The 19,153-nt window shown below is 42.4% G+C and overlaps 1 protein-coding gene across 1 annotated transcript in view; it reads right to left on the minus strand.

Annotated features, from left to right (window-relative positions):
- LOC117677992 (hexokinase HKDC1-like) overlaps positions 1–19,153 on the minus strand; it is a 52,258-nt gene that overhangs the window by 22,528 nt on the left and 10,577 nt on the right. Inside the window, exons 2-9 of the mRNA XM_060682240.2 lie at positions 14,565–14,727; positions 13,678–13,826; positions 11,839–11,958; positions 9,398–9,493; positions 8,170–8,269; positions 4,475–4,658; positions 2,849–3,004; positions 560–793 (exon numbers count right to left, since the gene is read on the minus strand). Of these exons, the coding sequence (XP_060538223.1) occupies positions 560–793; positions 2,849–3,004; positions 4,475–4,658; positions 8,170–8,269; positions 9,398–9,493; positions 11,839–11,958; positions 13,678–13,826; positions 14,565–14,727 (1,202 nt within the window). The remainder of the gene's footprint in view (positions 1–559; positions 794–2,848; positions 3,005–4,474; positions 4,659–8,169; positions 8,270–9,397; positions 9,494–11,838; positions 11,959–13,677; positions 13,827–14,564; positions 14,728–19,153) is intronic.

The raw sequence follows: 19,153 nt of genomic DNA on the forward strand, positions 1-19,153 counted from the left end.
CTTGTAGGTTATCTAGTCCAACTTGGATGGACTTCAACTCCCAGAATTCCCCAGCTAGCACTCTGGGAGTTGATATCCACCCATCTTAAAATTGCCAAATTTGAAAAAGACTGATCTAAACATACCAATACCATTTACCATGTCTCTCCTTGCCTTCTGATTCTTGACAGCCATCTTCACCTCCACAACACCTATATAATGGTTTCCTGCCATCTCCCTTCTGAAGGAGATCTTGGTTGGTACCACTCAGTAGTGGGTTCCACTTACCTTCGCTACCAGTTCGGAACCGGGAGCGCGCACGAGCGCGTTGCACTTCTGGGCATGCGTAGAGCATCCGTGATGACATCCAGGCAGGTGGGTGGAGCCTCCTGCCGCCGCCACTACTGGTTTGCGCGAACCGGGGCGAACTGATAGAAACCCACCAATGGTACCACTATATCTGCCTATCTTTAAACACATGTGCATATCATTAGACTGAAGCGCAGCACACAATTCAGCCATCCAATCGATCCTCTGACTCCCTGGCTCTCCTGCTCCATACTCTTAACATCCGACTTACTGTGGATGAGTCTTGTACAGGGTCCCATCGATTCCAACCGTGGTCCGGAGCCTCGCCAGTTTCTTATTTTCACGAAGCCGCGTCAGTATTGCTGCCAGGGCCGTGGCGCAGAGATTGGCCGAACGAAACGAAACAATTGTGCAAACGTGCTGGACAGCAATGCAGTCCTCTTCGGAGGGATCCAAGCCCAGTTCCCTCAGAATTTCTTTCGTGTTTCTCAGGCCTTCTTTATTCCTGGTGCCCAGCCAAGAAATTAGGAAAATGGCATTTCAGTTACGGGAAGGGATAAAGTGACTTCTTAAAAGTTGAGGATGCAGTCTGTGGATTAGAAATTAAGCTGCAGGAGGGCCCTTTCTGAAAGTTGTTTGATCATGGATTCATAGCTGCCTTGATTATTTTACACGGGGTGGGGGGGAGGAAGGAAGGAAGGAAGGAAGGAAGGAAGGAAGGGAAGGGAAGGGAAGGGAAGGGAAGGGAAGGGAAGGAAGGAAGGAAGGAAGGAAGGAAGGAAGGAAGGAAGGAAGGAAGGAAGGAAGGAAGGAAGGAAGGAAGGATCTTTGTAGAGAGTCACAGAGATGACCTGGAGAATCAAAATGAAGTCTAAAGCTGAAGAGACAATTATGCTATTCTCAAATCAGTGTCAACCGGGTCTATTTGCCACGTTCAGGATAGTAACGGTGTTTTACAGGTAGTCTTCCTTTTACAACCACAACTGAGCCCAGAATTTTTGTTCCTCACCGAGACTGTTATTACATGAATTTTGCCTACAATTGTTAAGTGAGTCACTGCCGTTGTTAAATTAATAACACAGTTCTTAAGTGCATCTGGCTCTCCATTCACTATGCGCCGTGGTGGCGCGGTGGTTAGAATGCAGTACTGCAGGCTACTTCTGCTGCCTGCCAGCTGCCTGCAATTTGGCAGTTTGAATCTCACCAGGCTCAAGGTTGACTCAGCCTTCCATCCTTCCGAGGTGGGTAAAATGAGGACCCAGATTGTTGGGGGCAATAGGCTGACTCTGTAAACCGCTCAGCGAGGGCTGTAAAGCACTGTGAAGCGGTATATAAGTCTAAGTGCTATTGCTATTGCTTGTCAGAAGGTCGCAAAAGGGGGTCACATGACTCCAGAACCCTGCAAGTGTCATAAATATGAGTCGATTGCCAAACATCTGCATTTTGATCATGTGACTATGGGGACGGTCATAAGTTTGAAAAACAGACCTAAGTTACTTTTTTCAGTGCCACTGTAACTTCAAACGGTCACTAAATGAATGGTTGTAAATTGAGGACTATCTGTATTATCTTTCCTATTTTGCATGGATATACAAGTGAACACGTGACACACACACACATCCAAAAAATCTCACAAATGCCTCCCTTACTTTCTGCCAGGAAAAATCCCAATATTAAGTCAATTAATTAATTATTGATCCCTTTAAAAAAAACTTTATCTGCTATTCTTGCATAAAGATCTCTTGCCAGTGGCTCTAATGATAGGATTGAAGCAGGAGACTTTCAGCAGGTTCTGGAGAACCGGTAGCGGAAATTTTGAATAGTTCGGAGAACCGGCAAATACCACCTTTGGCTGGCCCCCGAGTGGAAATTTTGCAATATCCTTCCCCCAGGAGTGGGGAGGGAATGGGGATTTTGCAGTATCCTTTCCCCAGGAGTGAGGAGGGAATGGGGATTATGCAATATCCTTCCCCTGGAGTGGGGAGGGAATGGGGATTTTGCAGTATCCTTCCCCCAGGAGTGGGGAAGGAATGGGGATTATGCAATATCCTTCCCCTGGAGTGGGGAGAGAATGGGGATTTTGCAATATCCTTCCCCCAGGAGTGGGGAGGGAATGGGGATTATGCAGTATCCTTCCCCCAGGAGTGGGGAGGGAATGGGGATTATGCAATATCCTTCCCCTGGAGTGGGGAGGGAATGAGGATTATGCAGTATCCTTCCCCTGGAATGGGGTGGGAATGGAGATTTTGCAGTATCCTTCCCCTGCCATGCCCACCAAGCCACGTCCACAGAACCATTAGTAAAAAAAAATTGAATTCCACCACTGGATGGAAGCCCAAACCTGCTGTTTAAAGCAGCCAACTCACTTTGGACAATGTATTCGGTCAACTTTCAAGAGAACAGAAGGAAATATTTCCAGGGAAATAACTGTGTTAATCCATGAGAGCAAAACTCTCAAGAGGTTGTTTTTTTTTTAGAACAAATGTAATTTTACATAGTTACGCTCTCAGCTTTTAAGGAAACAAAGAATAAAAGAATATACCAGACTCAAACCTCTTACTTTTCCATAGCGGCCACGTGTCTTGTTTCTATCTTGCCCTTAGTACAGAGAGCTGTGGATAACTTCCCACTGAAAAGCAAGCCTTTTCTTGCCATTTTTAAAAGGATAAACCTGACCAGTTCTCCCAGATATAATCCACTAATCATCTTCTCAAACCTATATTGAAACAGAGAACAGTCAAATGTTAGATATCTCTGTAAAGAGGTGTCAAAAAAGTTAAAATGGTGGCGCTCCAAGCCCCATTTCATGCTCAAGCGGCCTTCAGTGAAAATCTCCCATCACAACAGATGATGAATTTCATTTCGCCCAATGAAAGTTTTCTTTTCAAAAAACATACGTTTTAAAATACATAACCTGATGTTTTGAAATTATTTCAGGGATGGTATTTTTGCACTTTGGATAAACAATACGCCAAATGTCTGAAATGTGTCAGTTTGTGGTCAGTTTACCTCAGTGTTTCTCAACCTTCAGAACTTTAAGATTTGTGGAGTTGAAGTCCACACATCTTAAAAGGTTGCCAAGGCTGAGAAAAAACTAGTTTAGTTTATGCACATCACTATTCTCAGCTGTTTGTCTGGAGGTTTTTTTAGGTCATCAATTTGTAAATTATCCAGGGGTGCTATTGAGCAGGTTCTGACAGGTTCTGGAGAACCGGTAGCAGAAATTTTGAGTAGTTTGGAAAACCGGCAAATACCACTTCTGGCTGGCCCCAGAGTGGGGTGGGAATGGGGATTTTGAAATATCCTTCCCCCAGGAGTGGGGTGAGAATGGGGATTTTGCAGTATCCTTCCCCTGGAGTAGGGTGGGAATGGGGATTTTGCAGTATCCTTCCCCTGCCACACCCACCAAGCCACACCACACCCACCAAGCCATGCCCACAGAACTGGTAATAAAAAATTTTGAATTCCATCACTGAAATTATCTGAACCAAAGCCAGTAGAGATGTCTTTGAAAGGCCTTCGGAATATAGGACTTAACCAAGGTATTTGGACTCCAGCTCTCTCTCCAGTTGTCTTATGTAGCACCTCCACTAATCACACCAATTCTTAGAGCTAAACTCAGAGTTACGGTGTGGTAAGATGGGCGGCTAATAAATTTTACAAATAAATAAATAAATAAACTTATTCAGTGTAATTTCCTCTCCAATGTACGTCTAATTCAGTGTTTTTCCACCTTGGCAACTTTAAGATATATGGATTTCAACTCCCAGAATTTCCTCAGCCAGCATGCTAGCTGGAGGATTCTGGGAGTTGAAGTCCACACATGTTAAAGTTATCAAGGTTGAGAAACACTAGCCTCATTTGCTACCTTAGTAGAAGGAAACCTTACAACAGCCTGATATTTATTTATTTGTTTGTTTGTTTGTTTGTTTGTCATATTTCTATGCCGCCCAATCTCCGAGGACTCTGGGCAGCTTATACCAAAGACAGTATACTAAATAGCATATTGCCCCCAACAATCTGAGTCCTCATTTTACCCACCTCGGAAGGATGGAAGGCTGAGTCAACCTTGAGCCGGTGAGATTTGATCCGCTGATCTGCTGAACTAGCAGTCAGCTGAAGTAGCTGCAGTACTGCACTCTAACCCCTGCGCCACCTCGGCTCATATAGTGATAACTCCACTTACAATTGTTTCCCAGGATTTATAGACCCCGAGTCAATCTCCTTGTCGAACTCTGTCCTGATGTCTTCCAGAGATGCATCATCTCCAAAGGCTCCCCATTCAGTGTTAATGCACATCCGGCCTTCATCCCCTTCTACTAGATCAATATTGCTCATCTCTTCCATGTAGCAAGCGTTGGTGCCTGTTCCTTCTCAGCCGTCACATTTTGAAAGATGGAAGAAACAGAGAGATGAATAAACAGCTTGTTTCACTCCCACACCTCAATCTGGAATGCTTTTCAAAACTACATGCATGAACTACCCAACAGCAAGATTGCTGGGGGAGGCACAGCTTGAAACAAATTTATAATTCTGGAATATAGAATAACAAGAGTTGGAAGGGTCCTTGGAGGTCTTCTAGTCCAACCCCTTGCTCAAACAAGAGACGGAGACATTTATACTATTCTGGCCATACGACTGTCCAATCTCTTCTTAAAAACCTCCTGTGATGAATCACCCACAACTTCTGGAGGCAAGCTAATGTAGATAAAAGAAATAATGTGAATAAAAGAAAGGAATCATACAGAGTCAGATATATGGGCTCTGGGGGACCCTCTCTATTCACATTATTATAAGGGGAAGACGTGCTTAGATACATGAACTCTGAGAGAACCTCTCTATTCACATTATTATAAGAGAGGAAAGTGCTTGTTGGAGATTATATTAACAAACAGTTAAACCCCATTAAGTGGTAATATAACTTCTAAGACCTAGATGTTACGAAAGGACCGCCATATGGAAAACATCTGAGTGACCTCACTGTGAATGACCTATATGTTTCAAAGAGTTACTTAATCCAATAAATTTACCCAAGGACAGTAGTAAATTTCCCCTTAGCAACTCTGAGCACTTAAGGAAAAGCTGTGTGGCTAAGATAATTTTCTAAACTAAAATTAATGGTTTAAGTAATTAGATGAACATATTATCCAATGTATGTAACCATATAGGGATAATCGGATGTATGATCTTATGTTAACCATATATGGAAAATGTATGATCTCACTGAATCCTTTATCTTAGAAATGTATAAAACCATTGTATCAGTGTTCTTTCTTTGTTCAAAGCTTCATGTACAAAACTGACTCTGAACCTTGCGCAATAAAACTGTCTCTGGCTGACCCAGGAATGTTGCTTGGTCCTTTCATTCCACAACAAAGCCATTCCAATGATTAATTGTTCTCATTGTCAGGAAATTTCTCCTTAGTTTTAGTTTGGATCTCTCTTTAACAAGTTTCCATTCATTGCTTCTTGTCCTGCCTTCAGGTGCCTTGGATAATAAATTGACCCCCTTCCCCCTGTGACAGCCCCTCAAATACTGAAAGACATCTATCATGTTTAAGGTGACCAGACGTCCCGCTTTTGGCGGGACAGTCCCGCTTTTGAGCAATTTGTCCCGCGTCCCGCGGCATTTTAAAAAAGTCCCGATTTTTCATTCTGCCTCCTGGTTCCCGGCTGCCTCCTGAATCCCCGCTGATGGCTAGAGGGAAAAAACCTGTTTAAACTCTTGCCGTGGGGCTTCAAAGGGCCGCCCTATGTTAATTAGCTCGGCTTCCCTCTCTCAGCTGATTTGCACAGGGCTCTGCTCTTGCTAAATTGCTCAATTTTTTTTTCCTCTTTGTGCAAACCAAGCTCAAAACGAAATTGAAAGTAAAACAGGCTGTTGGCTTTGCGGTTTGCTTGCAACGTTGGAAAATTAGGCAGCAGATTTATTTTCCTTTTCCTCACCAAAAAAGGTAAGTGCAAACAATGGAAAATTATTTAGGGCAAAAGAGAGTTCAAGATTTTAAAACACAAAAGAAAAAAAAGCTCTTTTTAACTAGGGAATTGTAATAATTGAGATATTATTAATTGTATACTGTGTTGAAAGCAGAAATGGTTAAGTTGTGGTTTGGAGGAATATATGGGGGAAATTATTTGGTTTATTATTATTGGTAAGTATAATTAATTGATTTGTAAGAAATTGGATTGCATGGAAATAATTGGAATATTCATGTTCATATTGATTAATATACAAAAAAGATAGTTATATAACTAATTCATTTATATTAAAATGTTGAATTTGTATTAAACAACTGTATTACATAATTACATAATTAACCAATGTGAGGATGGATATAAAAATAGATGACAATGGGAAGGGGTATAAAATAGAATAGAAGGGAAAAATTGAATTTGATTAAGATTAGAGATGAGGATGAAGGGTAATATTGTTTTTTTAAAAAAATAGATGAGGAATAAATATGGCAAAAAGGAAATATAGAAATTGTAAATTTAATTGAAATGACTAAACACTGTTTAAATTTGTGAACCAGCCAAATATTCTGTTCAAAGAAAATACATTGTATGTATGTGTGTTTCTAATTATTGCTATTTATTCATATTTGTTCTCTTTTATTCTTTAAAGTTTAACAATTCATTCTTTATCTTAATATCTTTATATTTGCTTGGGGTTGGCTTTCTTCCCTTTCATCTTTTTTATTGTACAGCAATCTTTCTCCTCAAACCTACCACCACTCTCTTTTCTTTCCTTCTTACTTTCTCTTCCCCCCACCCTCTTTTTCTCCTCCCTACTTCCTCTTCCTTTCTCCTTCTCCTCCTCTCTTCCTCCCTCTCTTACCCTCACTCCTCCTCTAATTTCCATTCCTTCATCCCTCTCTATTGCTGTATCCTTTAATGCATATGGACTACTCAGAGGGCTGAAAAAGTTATTTTTGACTGGTCCTCACACTTTTGACCAGTCCTCGAATTTATGACTGTCCTCACATTTTACATTTTTGCCCTATCTTGTCATCATGGTGAAGAGAAGCAGTTGTGAAATGAGTGACATGGTTGTTAAGAATGCTGCATGGGCATAAATATGAGGATGGTCATAAGTGTGAGGACCAGTCAAAAGTGCGAGGACCTGTCAGAAATGACTTTCCAGCCCTCTGGTTAGTCCCTATACACATAGCCATGGCCACCCGGTCACATGACCAGCTAGCCACGCCCACCCAGTCACATGGCCTCCAAGCCACGCCCACACAATAAGCCACACCCACAATGGTGTCCCTCTTACCAATGTTAAAATCTGTTCACCTTACCCTATACACATAGCCATGGCCACCCGGTCACATGACCAGCTAGCCACGCCCACCCAGTCACATGACCAGCTAGCCACGCCCACAAAATAAGCCACAATGTCCCTCTTTACCAATGTTAAAATCTGGTCACCTTAATCATGTTACACTTAATCCTCTCTTCGATAGGCTAGACCAGAGATAAGGAAACTATGGCCCTTTTATGACGTGTGGACTACAACTTCCAGAATTCCTGAACCAGCATAGCTGGTTTCAGGAATTCTGGGAGTTGAAGTCCATATGTCATAAAAGGGCCATTGTTTCCCATCCCTGGGCTAGACATACCAAGTTCCTTTAACCATTCATGATACGGTTTAGTCTCCAGCCCCGTATTCCACTTTGTTGCTCTTCTCTGACTCTTTCTTGAGCAGGGGTGACAAACTCAATTTTATTGAGGGCCACATCAGGGTTGGGTTTGACCTCAGGGGCCGGGGTGGGCATGGCCAGCTCTACGTCACTTGTGTCAGGCGTACCTGTGGTGGAACATAAGTCTTAACATCAATTAGTTTGACCCCATCTTCTTACTAAAAGAATACAAACTTACCAATAATGACACCAACTTCACATCGCTGGTCATCATATCCACAAGTCATCATTGTTCCCACTGTGTCATTAACCAATGCCAAAACTTCTATGTCAATGTCCTAATGGCACAAATACAATGGTTTTCATCAACTCTAATTTTTTTTTTTTTTTAAGTAAGTAAGATCTATTCATGCTGTCACACAAGTTTGCTTTATACAATCAGTATTGTTGTATTATTGGACGGAGCTGCAGGGTCATTGGTATTCCCAGAACATTGGTGACTGGTAACTCCAGATAACCATAGGTCAGGAATTTCAACAGTGGCAAAAAAAGTCAAATTATCAGGCTTATATTACAAATAAATTAGTCCATAAATAAATCAAAGTATAGGGAAAACCATCTAAATACCATTAAAACTCTCGTGTCTGTATACTTGAGGTGAAATAGAGCATCGGGCAACAAATTTTGAACCAAGGTACACAAATAGGCTGACTTACAGAAATGTATCTGAAATCTGGGACTCATGACCCCCGTGGAACTGGAATTTGGCAAATTTTATAAACCATTTTATGACATAAACATTATCATATTTTGTGACATAATACAAAATGTCATAAAACATTTCTTATGGTCAACTCCGGATGTTTGATTGTGCTATACAGTTCAGTATGGGCTACTTCCAAGGCAAATATATCTTTGAATATCTCCTTGAATTTTTAAGAACTTCATCAGAAGCTGTGTTTGTGTGAAGGCATTGAGGCATCTGGTAAGGAAATATCTCTGAAAGGATGACATAAGGGGCCACGGGTTGTCTACTTTTGAAATAATGAATGGGACAATTTTTGTGTGCGTCAGATTCAGTATGCACATCCACAGAAGTCTGGTAGTATCTTTTCCAACACACCCATTTTATTAAAAAAAAAAAAACATCAGCTTGTGCCTGTTAATAAAAGTCAGAACTGGTGCTATCAGAATCTTGGTTGTTTTGCCACTGTAGACCAGTGGTGGGTTGCCCCCCGGTTCAGACCGGTTCGCAAGAACCGGTAGTAAAACTGGTGTGACACTCTGGATGTCGTCATCGGCGATCTGTGCATGTGTTGCGAACCGGTAGTAAAGGTAAGTAGAAGTAGAACCCACCCATGCTGTAGACCAACACAGCTCTCCTTCTACTCAGCAGGCATATCAACAAATATACATACTGCAGCTAAAACACAGGTTATTCAGAAAACGTATCAGGCTTAACCTGCCTTGTGCTTCCTGAGGGCTTTGCAGAGATTGTTCACCACATCCGTCTGTTGTACCCCTCGGACTTTAAAATCCTTTGTCCATGAAAGAAGGACCCCCTACCAAAAGAGCAATTATTAATGATAACAAATTAAACTACGTTGATGTAAATCCATTAATGTTTGTGACTGGTGACTCAGCAAAAATGACTGGATAAAAATCATAATTTTTATCACTCGATAAAAGTCACTTCATAAAAGTCACCGAAAGGACTTTCGGTGACTTGATATTAATGTAAATGAAGCGGACTCTGATAGATGACCACTGGATAACTTTCTATTCACTCTATTCTAAAAAGCAATGCATCCGGTTGGAAAAAGTACAAACTCAGCCAAAATCCTTTTGGTACCTCTAGGAGGCCTCTAAGTTGTCAGAAGAAAGGAACATTCTAATGACATACAGCTTAAAGGTTGGTTAGGTCAAGGGGATCCACATGAGTTAAAAGTTGTCTATCATCAGAAGATTATTTGAGTCTATGCTTCAGTAATCTACAAAAAGAATTATAACTGTTGGCAAAGAATAAAATGAAACAGTAATTAGGAAATGTCAATTAAAAATGACAAATGTATATGACCATATGAATTGCTGAGTTAACAGAATCCTTTGTTTGAAGCTGTATAAAGTTGGACTCTCATGTTCATTACTTTGCTCAGATTCTTTAGGTAGCAATACCTGTCTGAACCTTATTGCAATAATAAAGCTGATTCTGTCTGCCCAAAGGGATGTCTTCTCAATTCCTTCTTCCATAACAATATCAGTATTCCAGTATTTGAGAGACTGCCCCAAAGAAGAGGGGGATCAACTTACTGTATTTTTCGGCGTATGAGATGCACCTTCCCCCACCCCTTAAAGAGGATGAAAATTTGAGTGCATCTTATACTCCGAATGTAGCTTTTTTGAAGTTTTTTTTCAGCCCTAACTTGGCATTAGCCGAGTGAAGCGATCTCCCCGTGCTTTGCCTGCTTTTCTCATTGCTGCTTCCTCTCAGCTGTGCCTTAGAAGCTGTTTTTTATCCGCAAGCAGGGGATAAAAAACCAGCAAACTAATGTGCTGAAGCTGACCAAACTAAGGACGCTAGCCATATGAATACCTGGTAGGCAGATTTTTCCCCCCCTATTTTCCTCCCCAAAAACTAAGCTCCATCTTCTACTCCGAAAAATACGGTATTTTCCAAAGCACCAGAAACAGTGGATGGAAACTAATCAGGAGAGAAGCAACCTGGAACTAAGGAGAAACTTCCTAACAATGAGAACAATTAACCAGTGGAACAGCTTGCCTTCAGACCTTGTGGGTGCTTCATCACTGGAGGTTTTTAAGAAGAGACTGGACAGCCATTTGTCTGACAAGATATAGGGTCTCCTGCTTGGTTGGACTATAAGACCTCCAAGGTCCCTTCCAGCTCTCTTCTGACTGAAATGTTTAAGTAATGGTGAATTTTTTTAAAAAGAAAATGGAGCACCATGGAAAACTCCAAACTTTTTCCTGGTTTTGAATTGCAATTGAGTCCTGATGTCTTAAAAGTTTAATGATTCCTAGAGGAGCCCAGATTCTCTATTCCAGTGATGGCTAACCTTTTTGCCGTCACGTGCCAAAAGCGAAGGGAGCGCATGGGGGTCGTGCGCATGCGTGCCCACACCCGTAATGCAATGCTCCCCCCACCCCTCTGTGCATACACATGCGACCCCCACGGCCCATTTTGGGCCTAGTAGGCCTCTCTGAAGCCTCCTGCGACCAAAAACGGGCCACAGGGGGGTGCGCCGTACCCGTCTGTGGCCCATTTTGGTGCGGGGGGCACGCGGGTCCCCACATGCTCCCTTCCCCGTGCATGCACGTGCAACCCCCCGCACATGCACACACGTCTCCTGCATGCATCCCACACCAGAGACCCAAAAATTAGCTGGCCAGGAGGAGATGCGCACACATGCGCGGTGAAGCTGAGCTGGGCGACGGCTCGTGTGCCCGCAAAGAGCACTCCGCGTATCCCCTGTGGCACATGTGCCGTAGGTTCGCCATCAGGGCTCTATTCTATACCAATATCAGGAAAAAATACATGGGACTGGAACAGCACCAAATGCCTCAACCACCATTCAGTTCTTTTCAGGCAGGGGTATGGATGGCACAGATCCTCATCCTCTCATTTTCAGCCCATTTTCAGGTTGTTTAAAAGCAAGGTACCAGACTAGACTAGGCTGAAAAACTAATTGATATATCATACTCTTACATTAGCTTGCACACTTTAAAGCAGAATTCTGGGAGTTGAAGTCCACACATGTTCAAGTTGTCAAGAGTTGAGAAATGCTGCTTAAAATTATTTGGGGACAGTAATTTATTACCAATAATTTACCAACCATCCTAGTTAATAATTTTACTCTGCTTATAATGCAACACATAGGGTTGTACTTACCTCCTCCAATTTTTTCTGCCTGCAGGGAAAAGAAAAGGTAAAACCAAGAGGTAATTTCTTATATTTTATGTCCTTTGTCTCCATAAAGTCTGCAAGGCAGTCGGCCACGTATTGAAACAGCTGGAAAGGAACATAAACTAAAAATTATTTTAATGGGCCAATAATACTACACGATGATTAATACAAAATGCTTTTTGCATTTCCTTTCACATAAAGATTCTAGGCAGCTCACACTGAAGAAGAGGCAAAAACAATATTATCGATTATCTATATACTGTAGTTAATTCTTTTTCTTAAGCATGTAAGCGAAACTTGAAACTTTTCAATCCAGCTAAAATATATCTCCCTACATCAGTGTAACTGATGTTTGTTATCATTTCAATAAAAATTAATGATTATTCTGAAAATCAACCTCCAGATATTTGGGGCTGTAATCTTTCAGAATTGTTAGCCATCAGGAATTCTGCGAAGTGCAATGCTAATATAGGTGGAAAATCTATGTGTCAGATCTGCCCAGGTCAGATCCCTTAGGAAAGAAAAACCCTCGACTCCATTTGGGTGAAGTTAGGTTCTTTTACTAAAAGTTGCTGGTTACAATAAAGTCAGGCTAGAACTATGATTCCTGCGTAAAAGGTTACAAATTTTTTCCCTCATCCCAGCCCTCCCCCCCATGACCAATCATAGGTGTTTTAAGAATCACTAATATGTTTGGGGCAATCCACATTCCATTCTCACGGTGTGTGGCCTTGAATACTGGAACAAATTAGTTCTGTGCTTCCCTGGTCTTCGTCAAGCTGACATTCCCCCTCCCTATTTCCCATCACATCCCCATTCATGTTTATTGCTCATTTGTGTGTCCCCCTTGCCCCCTCCCCCTAGCTTTTGATGGCAAGATGCCAGCAAGGCACCAAGCTGAAGATGGCAGATCTGACACTATGTTTGGTATGTACCTTCCTTATTTGAGCTCTCCAACTAGAGAGAAAGGGTTGTTAACTGACATCAGACCATCCTCCCACAAGCAATGTTTTTCAATCTCAGCCCCTTTAAGATGTGGGGAATTCTGGAAGCTGATGTCCATACATCTTAAAGGGGCTGAGACTAAGAAACATTATTCTAGAACTGTGATGGTGAACCTATAGGCATGTGTGCCGGAAGTGGAACGCAGAGCCATCTCTCCGGGCACACGAGACATTGCCCGTTGCTCTTCCGGGTTCCAGCACACCGGCCAGCTGGTCTTCAGGTGCCCGGGAGCACTGGAAACCGGAAGAGCAGCTGCTCGGTGTGCATGCAAACGCCGGGAAGATGATCTTCTGGTTTCCAGCGCATGCATGCATGACAGCCAGCTGGTCTTGGCGTGCACATGTACACCAGAAACTGGAAGACCAGGTGTCCGGTGCACATGGGTGTACCGGAAAACGGAAGATCATCTTCCTGGCACGCACATGCACACTTGGCGGCTGCTCTTCTGGTTTCCAGCATGTGCACACACACGCCCCTGTTTTGGCACTCAGTGTCCTAGAAGTTTCATGACTCTGCTATCCAGGGGGAGGGTTTGATAAAATTAATCTGTAAAACCACAGGAATATACTGTATATATCTGAAGGTGGGATTCCTGCTCTCAAGAATATTACTCCACCTAGAATTCACAGATTTAAGAAGTCAATTTGCAGATACCTATCATCCACTGAGTTGAATGCAGAAACTCCTTTTGAAAGCCCCAGAATTTGCAATGATTAAACAGAAAGTGTTATAAAATGCAGTGTTCATTTATGTCTTGCCTCAAAATCCGTAAGAGCAGATCCCAAAAGGATACAAATCTCAAAGCAATAAGCTACTTACATCTGTTCCACTTCCCTGTATGATTTCTTTAGGTGTTGGATAGAACTGACTCTCCATTTGTACATGTTGGTTTCCTTCTTCAGGTACTTTAACATGTAGGACTTTAAATTTGGAACCACCCAGGTCCAAAGCGAGGAATTCTCCTTTTTCTGTAATGGAAATAGTAGTGGGTAATGATTAATTCCTCTATAACTTCTTGCCAAATGATGTTACATGAGCCTCAATAGTTTTTTTAAATATAGAGATTGGATGGGGCTACTAGATGCAGCCATGTTTGAAGAGCCTCTAGTTACAAACCCATAAGTCAGGGGTGGGTTCTACTTACCTTTACTACCGGTTCGCAACAGGATCGCACGCATGCGCAGATCGCTACTCATGACGTCAGGGTCAGTGGGCGGAGCCTCCCACCGCTTTTACTACTGGTTTTATAGAACCGGTCCGAACCGGGGGCAACCCACCACTGCCATAAGTCTACAAAAACATGAGCCGTGGTGGCTCAGTGGTTAGAATGCCATATCGCAGGTTAATTCTGCTAGGTGCCAGCAGTTCGATTCTCACCGGCTCAAGTTTGACTTAGCCTTCCATCCTTCCGAGGTCAGTAAAATGAGGACCCAGATTGTTGGGGGAAATATGCTGATTTTGTAAACTGCTTAGAGAGAGATGTACAACACTGTGAAGCAGTATATAAATCTAAGTGCTATTGCTATTAAGACATACAATTGTCTTAAAAGACCAATTGCTTGTGCATATATCAGGTGAATACTGCTATAACAGTCATAAGTGCAAGGACCAATTATAACTTGTAACTGCCATTGTACCTTTGAATGGTCACTAATTGAATGATTGTATGTTGGGGAGTAACTGTTGGATCAAAAGAAAGGCCTTACCTGAGCCATCAGGAAGTGACCTCACAAAAGTTGGTAGCATTTTTACTGCAGCTGTTGGATTGGTATCTCTTCCTAAACCTTTCACCATCTCTGCTTGGAAGCGAGTCATCACATCATATAACGTATCATCAGAAAGGCGCATCTGGTACAGGTACCGATCAACCTTGGAACAAAATAAGAGCCTTGATAGTACAGGGGTTTAGTGCACCCTGTCATTAACACAGCTGCCTGCAATTTCTGCTGGTTCGAATCTCTCCAAGGTTCAAGGTTGACTCAGCCTTCCATCCTTTCTAAGGTAGGTGAAATGAGGACCCAGTTTGTGAGGGCAATAAGCTGACTTTGTATAAATATACAAAAGGATGAAGGCTATTGCTTAACGCATTGTAAGCCGCCCTGAGTCTCCGGAGAAGGGCAGCATATAAATCAAATTTATATATATATATATATATATATATATATTAATGCATTTTGACACTGTAATTTCAGGGACCCTGGAAGCATCACAAGTGGGAAAGAACTTGCCTACTTTTAATTCTGAGAAAGAAAGACAAAAAAGGAGGGGGGCGGTTTCCCAAAAATCAGCCACTTCATTTATGTCATCTGTGGCAGTTGCTTTCTTTGTTTTTCTTTTTTTTTTTCCTTCTATTTGTGACAGCTCAGGTAGAGTTGGCCCAAAGCACTTTGCATCATGAAAGTAAAGTTCCGATAAAACTGGAAAGCACCCCATGTGGAGATGCTAAGTCTGGACTGGGAGAAGAACTTTCCTTCAGGTTTGGTGGCAAGGCAGCATCTTTCATGATGTGTGAGGGCAAGGCGCTTGCTTAGGCTATAAAGTATGGAAGGAATAGCTCCGCCTCCTGAAGGCAAGTTCTAGCATCTTTTGCTTGGAATCCTCTACTTAACCAAAGAGTGATCCTTAAAAAGGAGCAAAGGCTATTGTCAGGCAGAGATTTATAATGCTTGGTCTTCTAGAGTTTGCATACTTATTCCGGGCTACCCATCAAGAAATTTGTTTGGTTCCATCTTAATGAGAGAGTACAATCGCTGCAAATTTATGTGCCAGGGTGGGGAAACTGTAGCCCTCCACATGTTGTGGGTTAAATGTTGTCCACAGCTGCAGCATACCAACCTTGTACTTGCAGTGGTGGAATTCAAATTTTTTTACTACTGGTTCTGTGGCCGTGTCTTGGTGGGCGTGGTGTGGCTTGGTGGGCATGGCAGGGGAAGGATACTGCAAAATCTTCATTCCCACCCCACTCTGGGGCCAGCCAGAGGTGGCATTTGCCAGTTCTCCGAACTGCTCAAAATTTCCGCTACCAGTTCTCCAGAACCTGTCAGAACCTGAATTTCACCCCTGTGTACTTCAGAGATGGGTTTCAGCAAGTTCTGACCAGTTCTGGAGAACCGGTAGTGGAAATTTTGAGTAGTTTGGAGAACTGGTAGTAAAAATTCTGACTAGCCCCACCCCCATGTATTCTCTGCCTCCCAAGTCCCAGCTGATTGGGACTTGGGAGGAAATGGGGATTTTGCAGTAACCTTCCCCTGGAGTGAGATGGGAATGGAGATGGAGATGGGAATGGAGATTTTACAGTAAAAAAATTTGAAACCCACCACTGGTCTACTTGGAACATGGAGCACCCATCTTGTCAAAAAGCTAACTTAAAACTGTCCGTTACTGAGAAATGCTATTGTGGGTGCAAATGTATTTGGAAAGAAGATGGATTGGGGAAATTATGTCTGGTGTCCCTAGAAGTTCCCTAGAAGTTCCTCTATCTGGATATTTCATAAATAGATGTCTGTAAATGCAGTGTAAAAGCCAACGACTTTTACTCACACTGCGTTTGGGATGATTTTATCCATTGTCATTACTTTTGAAGCCAAATAGTAAGGATTTACACTACAGTGCTTACACAGAGAGAAAGCGAGAGCGAGAATGATTGTTAGAAACTAAGCAAATACTGTTGGGACTGTATTAGAAAAGATATTGCCTTTTATTGGGAAAATCCTCATAGATCACACATGTGGTGAGGCTTCAGTCACACAGTTGTAGCTGCCATTTTGAGCCCCCCACTTCCCAAAGACTTCTCCTTGCATATTCCTGGACACTACAGCATTGAATCGTGAGGCAGAATGACAGAGATGGGAAAGGCCTTGGAGCAGGGGTGAAATGTAAAATTTGTTACTACCGGTTCTGTGGGCGTGGCTTGGTGGTGGTGGGGTAATGTGACTGGGTGGGCGTGGCCAACTTTTTTTAAAAAAACTTTTTAAAGCATTTTTTTTAATGCTTTGAAAAGCCTCTGCCGATCAGGCAACTCAGCTGGGATCGTCAGAGACTTTCAAAGCATTTTTTTACCACCTCTTCGGCCAAAGGGTTGCAGAAAAAAATGCTTTGAAAAGCCTCTGACGATCCCAGCTGAGCCGCGCAATCATCAGGGGCTTTTTTTTTTTACTTTTAAAAGCATTTTTTCGTCGGAAGAGGTTGTAGAAAAAAATGCTTTTAAAAGTAAAAAAAAAAAAGCCTCTGATGATCGTGCGGCTCAGCTGGACATGGGGGGGGGGAAACGCAGGGATTTTTACTACGGTTCTCCGAACCACCTGCCGCCATTGCTACCGGATCAGGCGATCCGGTCCAAACCGGGAGCATTTCACCCCTGCCTTGGAGGTCTTCTAGTGAATCTAGTCCAACCCCCTGCTCAGGCAGGAAACCCTATATCGTTTCAGACAAATTGTTGTCCAATCTCTTCCTTAAAAGCCTCCAATGATAGATCACCCATTAATTAGTCATTCCACTGATTAATTTTTCTCACTGTCAGGAAATTTCTCCTTAGTTCTAGGTTGCTTCTCTCCTTGGTTAGTTTCCACCGATTGCTTCTTGTCCTGCCCTCAGGTGCTTTGGAGAATAGCTTGACTCCCTCTTCTTTGTGGCAACCCCTGAGATATTGGAACACTGCTATCATGTCACCACTAGTCCTTTGTTTCACTAGACTAGACAGACCCAATTCCTGCAATCATTCTTCATAGGTTTTAGCCTCCAGCCCCCTAATCATCTTTGTTGCTCTTCTCTGCGCTCTTTCCAGAAACTCAACATCTTTTTTATGATATGGAGACTAAAACTGGATGCAATATTCTAAGTGTGGTCTTACTAAGGCTTTATATAGTGGTATTAATACTTCACATCAGTGGTGGGTTCCTCCCGGTTCGGCCTGGTTCTCCCGAGCCGGTAGCGGTGACGATATGATGTCACTGAACCTGTTCTGCCCCCCGCGGGCCCCCCGCGGCCCCACCCACCCACCCACCGCGTTATTCTTACCTTTTATTTGGCCCTACCCCCAATCTATTGCTGCCTCCTGAGTCCCAGCTGATGGCTAGAGGGAAAAAAAACTGTTTAAACTATTGACCTGGGGCTTCAAAATTTTATAAATCTATATGTTTTAATATGGCTGTACACCGCCCTGAGTCCTTCGGGAGAAGGGCGGTATAGAAATCTAATAAACTCTTAAACTCTTAAACTCATATGGATGAGTTATCTGAATCAGCTCTGTTGCACACAGCTTACTTTTACAATTTGGTCTCATGCACACCCTGACTCAGAGTAGTGATCTCCCATACTTTCTATTTATAAGGTGGGAAGAAGCTGATACAATACACTTGAGTATGTGCCTATCCCTGGATTGACAAAACACAACTATCTCTGTAATCAAAAAGCTAACATTTGTATTGCCTTTTTGCAGAGACAGACTTTAACCCTTTGACCTTTTCTAGAAACTCAGATTGAGAGGTGATGTGAGCCTTCCATTTCCAGTTTTAATAACAACAGAAACCTGGGAAAGTAAACCTTTAAAATAAAGCTGTTCTTATCAGTTGGCCCGAGTGTTTTCTGCACTGAAAACAGTAATTATGATTTGTTTGATTTTTGTGGATCACTTATGCAGGTAATTCTTGACTTACAAAAGTTCATTTAGTGACTCTTTGAGATTACAACAGCACTGAAAAAGTGACTTTTGACTGTTTTTCACACTTATGACCATCGCAGCATCCAGCAACTGACTCGTATTTATGATGGTTGCAGTGTCCCAGGGTCATTTAGTCACCTTTTGTGACCTTCGAACATGCAAAGTCAATAGGGAAGCCAGCTTCACTTAACAACCCTGTTACTAACTTAACAACTGCAGTGATTCACTTAAAAACTGGGGCAAGAAAAGTCGTAAAATGGGGCAAAACTCAATTAACAAATGTCTCGGCAATAGAAATTTTGGCTCAATGTGGATGTAAGTCAAGGATTGCCTGTATTTTAAAACATAGACATATAAATTCACCATGTTTGCCTTGATGGCTGTATGTATTTCAGGAGAATTGTATTTTCTAGGGAAAAGCATGTAAACAATGGGAAAGTATATTATTATCTTTCATCACACAGTCAGCCAGATGTTTACGCTGGACTTGGCGTTTTTATCCTCTATCAAGTCCTTTGAATACAAAATAACAGAGTTGGAAGAAATCTTGGAAGTCTTCTAGTCCAACTTCCTGCTCAAGCAGGAGACCCGGGGGTGAAATTCAGCAGGTTCTGACAGGTTCTGTAGAACCGGTAG

The sequence above is a fragment of the Pantherophis guttatus genome, chromosome 6 (genome assembly GCF_059756535.1).
Source record: "Pantherophis guttatus breed Tessera chromosome 6, ASM5975653v1, whole genome shotgun sequence".
In the NCBI taxonomy this organism is placed as follows: domain Eukaryota; kingdom Metazoa; phylum Chordata; class Lepidosauria; order Squamata; family Colubridae; genus Pantherophis; species Pantherophis guttatus.